The 13,991-nt window shown below is 43.8% G+C and overlaps 1 protein-coding gene across 1 annotated transcript; it reads left to right on the top strand.

Moving 5' to 3' along the window:
- Positions 1-749: 749 nt before the first annotated feature.
- On the top strand, positions 750-13,672 carry LOC132989575 (Krueppel-like factor 15). The gene is made up of 3 exons (XM_061057271.1): positions 750-990; positions 2,633-4,205; positions 11,569-13,672. The coding sequence occupies exons 2-3, from the start codon at positions 2,722-2,724 to the stop codon at positions 11,735-11,737; spliced, it is 1,653 nt and encodes a 550-aa protein (XP_060913254.1). The 5' UTR covers positions 750-990; positions 2,633-2,721; the 3' UTR covers positions 11,738-13,672.
- The last annotated feature ends 319 nt before the right edge of the window (positions 13,673-13,991 follow it).

The following is a 13,991-nucleotide window of genomic DNA, read 5'->3' as shown; positions in this document are numbered from 1 at the left end:
TTCCTGAACTGGTCAAGTGGTTAGTTCGCGTGTCATGTGTACAAAGGCTGTAGTCTTTGAAGCAGACAGCCCGGGTTCAAATCCTACCCGCGGCTCCTTTCTCTCTCTGTCCCTAATGTCCCGGCACTATCCACTGTCCTGTCTCTCTAGTAAAGGCTCAAAAAGCCAAAAAATAAATCTTAAAGTCATAATAACGACTTTACAGTCAGAGTTGTGAGACTACAGAGAAATAGAGGCAAAAATTAATCCCAAAAGAATTTAAGGTTGAGTGAAAACTAAGTAAAATGTCTTAATTTAAAAGTCAGATTTCAAAGTGATTAGTTTGTAAACTCACAGTATACATTTTCACACGTTTTTAAGCACCTTCCACACTGTAAAGATTCAATATTATGAAGCAATGAGTCAAACAAACATGTGACACAAACAAACAGACCAGAAGCTCTAAAGGTTATTTTAAACAAGTGGAAAAAAACAGGTTGATATATAGACATCAAAACACGCTGTCATATCCTGCATGGCATATGACACACACACACACACACACACACACACACACACACACACACACACACACACACATCTCCACTGACGCCAGACCCTGAGGCCGGCCTCTTTGTAACGAGAGCCAATTGCTGCGCGCCGAGCAGGCGAGCCTTCATGAGCCAACCCCCCTAATTTGCCTGCTATAACAAACCGGGCTCTGATCATGTGATGGGTTAAGCGAGCCTTCAGCCCTCTGGAGAGAGAGTGAGTGTATGTGTGTGTGTGTGTGTGTGTGTGTGTGTGTGGATGTGTGTGTGGAAGAGAGAGAGAGAGAGAGAGAGAGAGAGAGAGAGAGAGAGAGAGTGTGTGTTTGGAGGCGTACAACTATGCAAGAACCGTGTCGTGGAGGTACATTGCCATTACGCACTATTACGCACTGACAGCTACTTTTAAGAAACGAGCGCTCAGCGCAGCCGAGCGGAATTTTGGATTCTTCACCAAGTACAGGTGAGTGCACGAGGAGCAGGGATTTGATTACGGACTGGAAAGTGTTTATTTGTACCTGTGTGTTTTCTGTTTGTCCGAGTGGAGTGCAATAGGAAGCGTGGCTCTGCTTATGCGAGTTTTTAGCGACACTGTGCATTTTGCAGCTGCTCTCCCAATAAAGAGCCATTTAAATGTCTTACAAACACGCCTGACATGTTCGGCTTTTTTGATTTGATAATAAATCGCTTTGGAAATGCCATATTTGTCTGCCATCGGATCAGCTTTCACAGCCCCCACATGTCGGAAAACAAGTCAAATGAACGGATTCTCGATCATTAATGCAGCATGTGGCACACCAGGAGCGCACCGCACCACGCTGTCATATAGCCTTTTGATGTTTTACTGCGGAGGGGGTTACCCTCGGGCAAATGACTTGAGAATTGGCCAGGACGTTCCTAAACTGTTTCCCCCTAACTTTTCCATGAGGTATCTATCGCCTGGGCACCGCAGCTGCAGACCCCCCTAGTGACTCCATGTCATGTGATGATGTCACATCAGGAACCCAATCTGGGTTGAATCTTGGCGTTGGGTCCGAAATTACATAACTGCATAGCAGCCATTCCTGTTATTTTGTAAGCCTAACGCAAAATGTCAATAAAGTGTTAACGACATTTAATCTGTTGATTTCCCCTGTAATCACCTGATATCTCTGCGTGGACCTGGCTCAAAACAGCAGCTTTTTATCTTCACAGAAAGAGGGCGCACCGTCATTTGGTTTTCACTCTCTTTTTGAAGCCCTCTATGGATCCCAATGGAGGTTTATCAGCATGTTTATGCATCATAAATCACTGTGTTTAGAGCTTTTCAGGCTGTTTGATGATGACTCACATCTTCTAAACCAGTTAAATTAAGACGTCCTTTTTTTTGTTTGCAGTTGATGAAAATAGATACTTTATCCTTTACTCATCATCACATTGAAATCTGCTGATCTTATGTGATGAAAAATCCCTGTTATCTTATCCACTGCCATTAGTATCTGTGCATCCTGGTAAGGTGGAGGATTCACATTTCTAACAGTGTATCTCCATATAAGTCATAATGCATTGCAATTGTTTAAGCAGATGGACTAAGATTTTTAAAGACCACTTCAGGGAAATAAACAGAAACTCATTAAATGACAGCAGAAGCAGACAAGTGGCTTTGATGATAGACATGGTGTGAAATGGGAACCCTGATTCCACATGGTCAGCTTGAAGTCTGAACCGGCAGCTGCAGCAGCGTCTACACACACTCACATGCACATGCACACACACAGTCTTCAAATTCCACTGACTTCACACTTGGATAACTTTCCTTCTGAAGCGCCATCATCTGCTTGCAGACCTCTTAAACAGGCAGCAATGAGACCAAATCATAAGAGTCCTTTTTTTAACACCACTTGTTGGTTGACTTATTTTTGCAAAAGGTAAACCTGTGGTATCTGTTGTAAAACATTAACTCCAAGTCCGACTGACCACAGAGAGTTGTACTGTGTTGTCGTGCTTTGAAAAGGTGACTTTTTTGTAAGTTAGATTAATGGAAATTGTATTCCAAGCATTGTATTTGTATTTGTAAGCATTATGTGTAAAAACACTCATTTCCTTTCCTCATTTTTCTTCAGCAGGTAGAATTTTTTCATTCACACTCTGCCCGTCATCAGCAGAACAACTTGATCTTCAGAGCCGAGCCCAGCGTCCACTCATCCGCACAGGAATGGTGGATCACTTGCCACTTGGTGAGGAGACCTTCCTGTGTTATGCCCACTCACCAGGGTCCGACTACAACTCCCTCTGTCGCCACACCAATGGTGGTGTGTCGCCGGGAATCATGGTGACTGACGCGGGCATCTACCACCACCACCACCACCACCACCACCACCACCATCCCTATGAAGGGCTGATGCTGTCCTCTTCCCCTCGCCTCTCTGAGGACGATCTTAGCGACTCCTCCAGCCCTCGTTCGTCCCTCTGCTCCAGCCCCGAGTCATCGTCACCGACGTTACACCATGCTCTCAGCTCCAGCTACGAAAGCAGGAGCAGCCGGAGCAGTGAAAGCAGCAGTTCCTCGGGAGGAGAGAGTCAGGACAGTCTGCTTGACCTCCTTCTCTCGCAGGCGTCCCTCAGCAACAACTCCTATTCTTCTTCCTCTCTGTCCCTGTCCTCCACAACCTCTTCGTCCTCCTCATCTGCCCCACTTCTACCGATGGGGCTGGCGTGGGACTCGAAGAGGGAGCAGCGGCTGAGTCTCCTTCAGCAGCAGTCCAAGGAGGACTGTTACGAGTTCCCTGTGTTCCTGGATGAGCTTCAGGACCCTGCAGCGCTTCTGTTCCAGCCAACCCTGGAGGAGATCGAGGAGTTCCTGGAGGAGAACATGGTTGTGGCGATGGAGAAAGACGAGGAGGGGAGTGATGAGGCGATGTCGCAAACATCGGAGGATGCTGAGGCAGACAGTTCTGGAGAATTCATATCGGTGCCTCAGAACTCAGATCAGACTGTGCCTGTGGCTCATTCTTCTCTTTCCTCCTTCACAGAGACCAAACATACACCGAGTGCATCCGACATGGACAGCTCACCCTTAACATTGGATGCTAGTTGTATAGCTAGCGCTAGCTCCACAAGTAGTGGAGTTGATGGGATCAAACAGGAGGACTGTGGTTCAATGTCAGCCTCTTCAGAAGGTACCAGTGCTGCTTCCAATGTGCCTGTCATCCTACAAATCCAGCCAATACAGATCAAACAGGAACCCAACCCTAGTGCCATTTCAGATTCTGTCGCCCAGAATACAGAATTCCAGCCAACGCCGGCCCAGCCGGATATCAAAATCGCCCAGCTCCTGGTCAACATCCAGGGGCAAACATTTGCCTTGGTGCCTCAGCTGCTCTCCCCGGCAAACGTTGCCAGCGCCAGCAAAACTGGAATCACCGCTTCGTCCAAATTTGTGCGGATCGCTCCGGTTCCCATCGCCGCCAAGCCGATTGGACTTGGGGAAGGCGGGTTGAACGGGGTTTCCTCTTCAGGGATCCTCGCAGGAGGTCAGAGGTACCAAAAGAGCGCAGTGGCAGACCTTATCAAAATGCACAAGTGCTCTTTTCCCGGCTGCAATAAAATGTACACCAAGAGCAGCCACCTCAAAGCCCACCTGAGGAGGCACACTGGAGAGAAACCCTTCGCCTGCACATGGCCTGGCTGTGGATGGAGGTGAGCAAAACAACGAGTTTGTGTATAAGATGAGATGGTTAATATAGATATAGATGCATTTGCTAATAGAAGGCGCTTTGCACGCCAAAAAGTGTTTACAACTGGGCTGCATTTAACGAGGACCTTTAACAGACTGTGCCTGCCAGCCTCCCACTATCAAGTTCATTTAAAAGAGGCAATGTGTGAACACAGCAGGGGATTACCGTTTAGAGAGTGGATGTGTTGATGACGCCATTCTTTTGTTCATGCCTCTGTTGCCTGTTTTGTGTTTACCACTCTTGGGGTTGTATTATTGCATGTTGTAGTAAAATCAATGCAAAAGCAGTCCTCGTTTCATATCCTCTTACCCAGGGCCGACCCTCGCTGCAGTTGTTGTTGTTGAAAATATTTTCCACATCATTGTGTGCCACATGTGTGAAAAGTCAAGTCTGGACCACATCATTGTCTGGAGATTCATTTGTGAAAGCAGCTTTGTATACATTGCACCATAGACCGGCCAAAGGTTGGATGAGTGAGTGAATGGAGATGAATTAATTTGTTGACGGTGCAGCTAAACACACTTGCAGGGTGAAGTATTATATGTTTATCTGCACTCTAAAAAGATTACAGTTATCAGGGATATAAACTTCCGCTATGGTCTGATATATATCGACACTGTTGATAAATGTGCGACTTTGACGAGCTGTGCAGAGTTGTTCTTGATTGTCGGGTTGTTACCGATAAGGAAATACTTGGGACACCATCAAGTGCAAAATGACGGAGCGCTTTTATTGTTTGTGTGTTTAATTTCAGAGTTCTGAGGGCTAACACCTGCTGGAAGTTTTTTTTTTTTTTTAAATCTTGCAGAATGTTTTTTGTGAGGACGGAGGGAGGGAGGTGTAATGGGAACGTGTTAAAACGACAATGAGAGGATCCAGAAGGCTCAGCTTTGGTGCACATCGCACTTCAGTCAAGCCTGCTCAAGAATGATCGAATTTGTCCTGTTCTGCATGCTGGCCGTGTCCCCCCCCCCCCCCCCCCCCCCCAGACAATCTGTGTGTTTTTGTACCGCGGTGGAGTTGTAGATTAGATAGAGGAGCGTTTGAAGTTTTCTGGCAGGCAGACTTTGCCCCCCTTCTAGTTATTCCACTTGTTTGCTCACAGCCTGCAACCATTAATGCAGAACAGATACACTGGATCCAATCAAGTTCAAAGTTTTCACTTCGCACAAGCCTGAGGGGATATGCAGAATTAATCTTCAATCCATGACATATTTATAAAGAATCGTCTTGGCTGCAGACGTGTCTTAGAACATTTTTTCTCCTGCTGTTTTAATCACAGCTTCCATCCATCTTCGACTGTCCTTGTTTAAACTTTAGGATCCAAAGTTCAAGTGGCAGCTTTTGACCTGTTGGCCAACAGATTCCATCCTTATACATACAGTTATTGCTCAACAGTGCACATAAAGTCTCGCATGTGTGTGTGTGTGTGTATTTACACACATGGATGAAGGCAGTGTTGAGTTAAAACAGCGGTAAGCAAAATGTTGAAGGTTAAATTGTGGTAATGATTTGAGTCTAAAGGTGAGGCAGGATTTGTTTAAGGCTTTGGCAGGACAAGGCGAGTTTATTTATGTTGTAACTTTCAGACACAATGTACCATAACATGCTTTACAGAGGCACCAAAACTCATTAAAACCAAAATCACATAAAGCAGAAGAAGTTTACTTTAGTTGGAGATGAAAAAGAAGAGTTGCACACTTTGGAAAAATTGCAGTGCATTGTGCACTGATCACTATTTCTGAGCCTTGGTTTGAATGAGCATACAAATTTTGCATAGAATGTAAAGTGCACATGTGCGCAACATTTTTGACCCAACTGATCAGACATATTAGGCCCATGATTTGTCGGCCTCCTCGCTGTGAGCTGACTTTATTGGATTTATGTTTGGCAATACAGGGACATTATGTAATATTGAGTTATCATTCTGGAGGTTTTGCATGTTTTTATGCTGTTTGAGTTTCCATATTGATTCCACACATTAGATAAGGATGCATCGTGTGCAAAGGATTTGCCTATTTCTGTCAGAATATGTGTTATGGCATCAAGCTGATGATAATGGTACGTTTAATGAATAATAGTAATATGCAAGAAATATGTCTGCAAACTATGTTTCTACGATATCTCTGTGTGTGGAGCGCCCTGCTAGGTGAGTCGTTCCAGCTCATGCTAAATAACCAGAGCAGAGTATCATCAGTTCTGAGCAGTGATCCTTGATACCCGCAGTAGAGGAAGACTTTTTTTTTTAGACTTTTTCAGCTTAATATTTAAAATGCAAAATGAAAAGAATCCTCCTGTTTCATGTCTGGCAACTTTCCTTTCAACCTTTTTTTTTGCTGCGTTTCAATTTTATCTTGGAGATAATGACTCCAATCTCAAGATGCAAAATAAAGAAAAGCACTTCCCTTTCTCTTCCTATGTATGGCTCTTATAGTCTTTCATACATTGAGAACCATTCATGTCTTTAACAGAACTAATAAGACGATCCCCCCTGTCGTCCCTAACATACCCCTCTTCAGTCTTTATATGACAGCAGTATACTGTAGCATACAGTTGCCCTTTCCCTGCTCCTCTCCCTCTGAGCCAGGAAATGGAGTTGATCTGCGAGTCAGGCATCTCTTACCCTCTGTAACCTTAGAGCAGACGCATGTGTTGGCCTCCTCTGAAGTTAGAGACTTGTGGTATTTCAGCGGCTCAACTCCTACATATAACTCAGTGAAAGTCATATCTCTTCCTTTGCCAAACTCTTTTTTTTTTTTTTTTTTGAAAGCTTTTTGGACTGTCATCACTCTCCCTCTCCCTGGCTGTAGTTTATGTTTACGATCATGTACAGATCTCAATGTACACACACACACACACAAAGTCACATGTAGACACTTAAAGGTACACATGCAGGCAGCACACACACCCTCACACACACACACACACACATGGGCATGAAGTGTTTTTTTTTAGCTCAGACCTGCATGGTGACTCTGAGTGTTTGATGGCTGGGCTCAAACCCAAACAGTTTGCTGTAATAACACTGTGACGTGTGTGTACTCGACATCTGTCACCGGGACAGCGGCTTGTTGTCCTTGTCAGCTGATGCATTCATCGTTATGACAAAGCTATGTTGTCGGGTGATGACAGAGCTGTGGAAGGTAGATTCAGCTCTACTGACAGGCTAGGAGAGAGTGCTTACCTACGATCAATCAACTACGTTATAAGGGATGGGCAGAGGACAACTTTAATGAAGAAATGATGTAGGAAAATAACTTTACAATCTGTGTTACTTGATATGGAAAGACCTTCCAGTCTGAAGTGTTTGGTTTGCACATTGGACATTTAAGCCTTTTATGATTCACTTACTTACTCTGTCACTTGTTAGACTCTGGTAGTTATATCATCTAAACACATTAGGTTTTTATAGCATGATTTGTAGCTCAATAATCTCTTTATTTATCTGATGCTGGCGTCAGTAAAAACCCTCATTTCAGCCTCTGCCTGAAACGCTTCATTTCAGCTACTGTCTCTTTAAGCCCCCCCCCCCCACGTGCCAACTTTCTTCTGATTAGCCAGCTCTCTGTAAGCCTTTCGAGGGGCAGAACGCTGCAGGGCTGCCAGGAGAGGGCTGCTCTCCAGCACTGGGAGAAGAGAGTCTATGTGAGAGGGTTTCACTGGCCTACATAGAGGCTTAAAGCTGTCTTGTGAAATTCTTGGTTTCGGGAACTTTTTTGTGATTTGCACATCATGCCGTTTAGCGCTCTCTGCAGACTGCAAGGACTAGAAAATACAGATGTTATTGTTTAAGGAGTTTGTCAGTCAAGTAAAGTACAGATACCTAAAAACCATTTGGAGTGTATTCCTCACTTTTTGATCAGTGTAGAACAAAATGATTCTGCACATATTTTTTGCTGAGTCACCTTTCACCATTTGCTGTGTTATTCGTTCTCCTTTGGGACTTGCCTTCTTCGTATCCTTTGGCCTCTGCAGAGAGGTCAGCAAGTTTGCAGTCATCCATAAAAATGCCTCCGTGCAGCCAGAAAAGGATTCAATGTCTTGTCAAACAACAAATTCAGGAATTAAATCCAGCTCTTCCTGCTTGAAGAGAAAATCTTAAACCAGTCAAAAGAAGCTTTCATTGGCAGTTCCATGTAGCTTTGCATGTAAGCCCTGTCACTGATTATAGTGCGGTCATGCATCAATGTGATAATCCTTTCATCTCAGAGTTGTTGAAATTGAGCAGCTCATAAAAACAGTGACGGGAGACGCAGAGGGCTTTGAGCTGACATGATAAACAAAACAAAAACAAAGATGACAGATAAAATGCCTTACAGTACGAGTCCTTGCCAATATCTCTGATACTGTAATTTTCCAGGTGTGCAACCAACCTGACTGCCCCACCTTCCTCGCCTGTTTTCGCTGTATCCTATTGGCTGCAGAACAGAGTTCAGCGACAAGCTAGAACAAAGCCTGTGTATGTGTTTCCCACAGCATTCACACTGATATGTATACTATGTGTGGAGCTGAAGCCGCGCCAAGCCGCCCTGGGGATTTGAGGCTCGAAAAAAAACCACACTCCTAGAGTTAAAAAACACTCTAAATTGATTAACAGAAGTGCCCTCCACCCTTGCAGTTATGAACTCGGTGACCCGAGATAGAAAAATGTACAAGAGGAAGAGATAGAGAACGAGAGGGGGCATGAGTTTGAGACAGATATGGAGAGGCTGTGAAAAAGAGAAACTGCACGTGATCAGTCTTCCAAGAAAAAGTCGATTTAAAGAACAATCAGGCTGTCTAGTCTTTAATGCATTGTACTGCTAAAAGATCCCTCCTGTTGCGGTTTTTGTTATATTTGGCCCTGTTTGAGCTGTACATGGTTTTCTCTCATGTCCCAACTTGAAGCTACGATAGCACGGCTTCAGGGTGTACTGTGTGCATGTGTACCAAACACAGATTACCAGCAACAAGCAACGAATGTACAGGCACATAAAGTACAGAACATGCACAGACTAATGGCTTCTGATTTTTATCTCATTATGTACTTTGGCATTGTAGATGGAAAACCTGCCCAAGCTCTTTAATGCAGCAGACAAAGACAACACTCATTTTGGCCTCAAGTCCTTCAATTCCTGCTCAAGAGGAAATATTTGTTATGTTAAATGTGCACCGGTCTACTGGACTGTGTGCGCCTATTATGTCAGGATTGTGTTTTAGAAAACATTTACAATTGATGTTACTGTTTGGCAGCATTGTATCACTTTTATAAGGTGGGTCCTGAGGGGTCTCAGCCTTTCCGGGATACTGTGTGAGTTGGGGGGGCTCCAAGGAAAAAAGATTGGGCACAAGATTGCAGTAGGCTAGCTTCTCAGCAGACAACGTTTAAAGCTAGCTGATGTACGGGGCGGGGAATGAGCAGTTTTAAAGTATTTGTTTTTGGCAGGTGAAGACCTAACCAGAGCCAACAGCGCAAGTAACTAATACTTTTTCCACTTCCCCAAATGTGCATGATCTTACTGTGTATGTGCACTGTTTTATTTCCAGAGCTTTACATACAGTATATTTAAATTTAGCTCCAGTAAACAAACTGTCAGGTATAAGATCTTTATAAACAGTTTTTGTCATTCAGTTGATTTGCAGAACCAATTAAACAAATGCAAAGCAGGAAACAATTCTAGCAAATTTATAAAAGGTTGCATTGGTGCATTGTGTTTCTCCAAGTCTTTGCACTCTGACACCAGTTTGGGGTGGGCTGTGGCTCAGTGGTAGAGTTGTGTGTCTCATGTCTAGAAGGTTAGCGGTTTCGATCCTCAGCTCCAGCAGGTCATATGTAAGAGCGTCCTCGGGGAAAGACACTGAAGCTGACATTACTCCTCATGGCATATTGGAATGAGTAGATACTGATGTGCACTTCACGAAGCAGCATCTGCCAAGGGTGTGTGAATGTGGAGTGAATGTTTCTGTCAGCTTTTTGTTGAGCATTGGAGATTCACTTCTCTGCAAGTCTTAGAACTTACGAACTCACCTCAGCTGTACTGTAAACCAGGAATCAGTAAATGCCAGCACACCTAGAGTGTCTGAGTGCTGCCCTCGTATTTTTTCAGGTGTGTTTTTTGGAGTAGAGAGTGACAAAAACCACGGCATGGATTGCCATGAGACGTGGTGCAGAATGAATCAACTTCATGTTCTTGACGTATTAATTAGGTCGAACATGATCAACCTTTTCTCTGGCACCAGCCGGTTGTACATTTCTTCAATACTTGCTTGCTTTTTGACTTTTTACCGCCTCAGGTGAACTTAGTTTGGAGCTACTCTGCAAACGGTTGAACGGCTAACAGACATAAACAAAGATGAGGAAGATATCTCTCCCTGAGTGTGAGAATGCTGTGAACATGACTGTAGACTCTTTGGATTCTCTCCTAAAACTTGAGAAGGAAAATAGATGCAGCGCCGCACCGGTAGTCGAAGCAGACATTCACTGACTGTCTTACATCAAGTCCCTCTTCACTGCAGGTTAAAAATGATCTCAGTGATAAACAAGACAACCCGATGATTCTTCCAGAGGTCGTGTTTGTTTTCAGGTCCTTGGCTCTACATATTCCACGGCTTAACTTTATAAGCTCCGTCAGTTATCTTCTCTTTATTATTGGCCCATTAAAATGATGAATGAGGCCCTGTTGTGTCATCCACTTGTAGAGTGGAAATGGTTTGAAATAACTGTGAGTGACATTTTTACATCATTGTGGATTATCGCCTTCATACTTTGAGTGTGCTGCCGCTGCAAGCTACTGGAAATCAATCTGTGTTACAGATTAATTTGAACTTTACAGCCTTACTGATATATACAGATACACCGCCCCGCACACACTCACACACACACAACTCTATCAGTCACTTAACCCTTCGCTGTCCTGGTATCCAAGCTGGTTGCAGCCCATAGAGACCAAACCAGGAATAGACCGAGCTTGGATTTTCACTCCTCATGTGCTGAGCTAAATTTGGGACGGCTCTTTAACTTCACAGAGGAGACACAAGGCAATATACATGTACATCACACCTCTCAGATTAACCTCATATAAAACAGCTTGGCATGGCTCGTCTGTTATTTAGTTATTTTGATATTGGAAGTGTTGCACATAAACAGAAAGTTTAGTTTGTGCACAGAAGTGGAAGTGTTTCAAAAATTATAGAGTCTTTGTCCATTTCTTCTTTGTGTGATTTCAGGACTTTGACGGCTGTGATTTGGGAATTAAACACCAACAATTTTGGGAATGACACTTGAAATGGAGAGCTACATATGAAGTAAAGTTTGATAAATCTAATCAGGGTTTTTCTTCTGGCAGGTTCTCCCGGTCCGACGAGCTGTCCCGACACCGGCGCTCCCACTCTGGAGTGAAACCATACCAGTGCATCGTCTGCGAGAAGAAGTTTGCCCGCAGCGATCACCTGTCGAAACACCTCAAAGTCCATCGCTTTCCCCGAAGCAGCAGGACAGGACGCTCTGCAAACTGACTCCTGTGACCCCGCTCTGACAGACTGACGCTAAGCGGAGAGAGAGCGACGGGGGAAAGGGGGGGTTTGCTGTGATCGTGTATGTGCTTGTGACGAAGGACAGAGGAGGTGAAAGTCCAAACACCTTTGAAAGGAGTCTGTGCAGGACATATGTGTGTTTATGTTGGAATAAGTGCGCCTGACGTACGTTCATGGTACTGTGATAATTTATTGGGTGGTGAGGAAAAAAAAGACTGTAAAAACTGAAACAGAAATCTGTTACTTGACTCAACACCCTCACAGGTGGAATAAGCTTCATGTATATTTTTGTTTCACTCAAATCTTTTTTTTTTTTTTTTTGAGGGAAGATTTGCTATCAGAGTATTTTTACATTTTGAGATGTGCATTGTTGTTGTTGTTGTCGGAGTACAAAGCCTTACCAATACGAGCTGATCCATCACGAGGGGACGGCCCTGTTTCAATCTTTCAGGTGATTTAAGGGAAATTGTATCACAAAGACTTCATCTTTTAATGGATTGAACTGAATACGTTAGGGCCTTGGTTTAATTCTTTCTCAAAGGACGGTGGAGTAACGAGGAACATTCCTTTAGCTTTGTCTTTGTTGCCTTTGAGTGTCATAGCAGGGGGAAAACACACTCTGGTAACCTCAGACACATTTCACAAAGAAAACAGGAAATCTTCTGCTGTTTGTCCATCTTAAAGCCTGGTTTGTAGTTCTACGCTTCTACCAATCTGCGCCGTTGTGAGCACTACTTTGTGTTCATTGGCGTGTCTGCATACTCTCTGCAATACTCCGGCGACAAACGCTAGTTAGCATTGGTATTTCTATGCTAGTTATATCGTCACATCCTCTGCTTGGTTGTGTGCAGGAAACCATGGCAACTGAGACGGAGCGTATTTTGTTGGCGTTTGAGATAATAAATGTTTGAGTACACTTGCAAAGTAGAAGAGCGAGGACACATCGGACGAGATGAATGTACAACATGTTAGCATTGTTAGCTCGGGCTACTTGTTAGCCTACATTAAACACACAGAGGTTGCATGATTCAAAGAACATGTATTTATCTTCTCATCATAGTTAGACTCTGTATCCTGATGTTTTACATGTGGTGCAAACCGGGAGAGGAGAATGTAGACCAATCACAGGATCCTAGGGCGTAGATTGGACGCAGAAGTATAAATCAGACTCGAGTCATTAGCATACCCAACATCACCTTTTTATCGCTGTTTATCGGAATATTTGTCATTTTTATTCCCTCGGTTTTAATCAAATACATTTTGAGGGATCAGCTGTTTCCTTTGATTATCAACAAAATATTTCAAGCCTTGATAGAAAACAAGTATTTACAAAAGTGTGAATGTCGTGATCGTCGCTTTGTGTCACTTTATCTTCTTCTGCTGTGAAAAATTATACAAGATGCTAAATTGGAAACGCACAATGGAAGGCTTGGGAACCAGTCCAAACATGCACACTGGTTCACACTGGTTAATTACAGGTCAAATCTCTTGCTGCCACTCGTGCCAAACTAAGAGTGAATATTTTTGTAAAGTTTTAAAAAATTTTGGAGTTCATCCTAAGGTCACCATGTAGACACATATCAACACATAAACGACAGCTTTGGTCACTTTTTCTAATTACGAGGGGGTAAGAAAAAACCAAACACCAACAAAACCGATTGTTCCTTTATGGTTTATTTTCAGATGTTGTGCCGTCTTTGAACCCCCCGCAGCTAGAGGGCAGTGCTCTGATTCTCCTTCAGCTATTTGACTTTTCTGTTCTATCATAACATCGAACATGAAGACAGGAAGTCGTTAGCACATGAAACAAAGCTTTAACCCAAAGAACAAAGGCACACTGTGAGGTATGAAGGGTGCAATGTTTCCCTGCTGATATTGCAATATGTTGAATTTTAACCCCTTGCATTGCAATAAGTAGGTAAACAAGCACGCCGCTCTGTTGAACAAAAGGCACTTTAGCCCTGAACACAAAAATAACAGGATTGTAGGAAACATGTGCAGACTGGAAACAGAGTCTACTGCTAGCTAACAGCTACTGATCCTCTACTCGACCAAGTTAGACGGCGTGTCCACCTGGCGTTTTTTCTGGGCAGAAAAGCGCTGGCTGTATGCTCAGGAGCGCTTGGATAAAGCGTTTGTGCGCTGAGAAAAAAAGCGCTGCACATCGATCCTGTCTCTATGACAACAGTCTGTTGACGACGGCCGCTGTATGACCGACACTGCTCCGTGTTGTTTT

This window comes from Labrus mixtus, chromosome 15 (genome assembly GCF_963584025.1).
Source record: "Labrus mixtus chromosome 15, fLabMix1.1, whole genome shotgun sequence".
Lineage (NCBI taxonomy): Eukaryota > Metazoa > Chordata > Actinopteri > Labriformes > Labridae > Labrus > Labrus mixtus.
The sequence above is the reverse complement of the archived record's forward strand: the minus strand, read 5'-3'. Positions and strand labels throughout refer to the sequence as shown.

What these genes read in the sequence shown, in the direction of transcription:
- LOC132989575 (XM_061057271.1), top strand. Translation starts at nt 2,722, where the DNA reads ATGGTGGATCACTTGCCACTTGGTGAGGAGACCTTCCTGTGTTATGCC. An exon ending in TGGCCTGGCTGTGGATGGAG is followed by an intron (nt 4,206 to 11,568) that starts GTGAGCAAAACA and finishes TTCTTCTGGCAG; the next exon opens with GTTCTCCCGGTCCGACGAGC.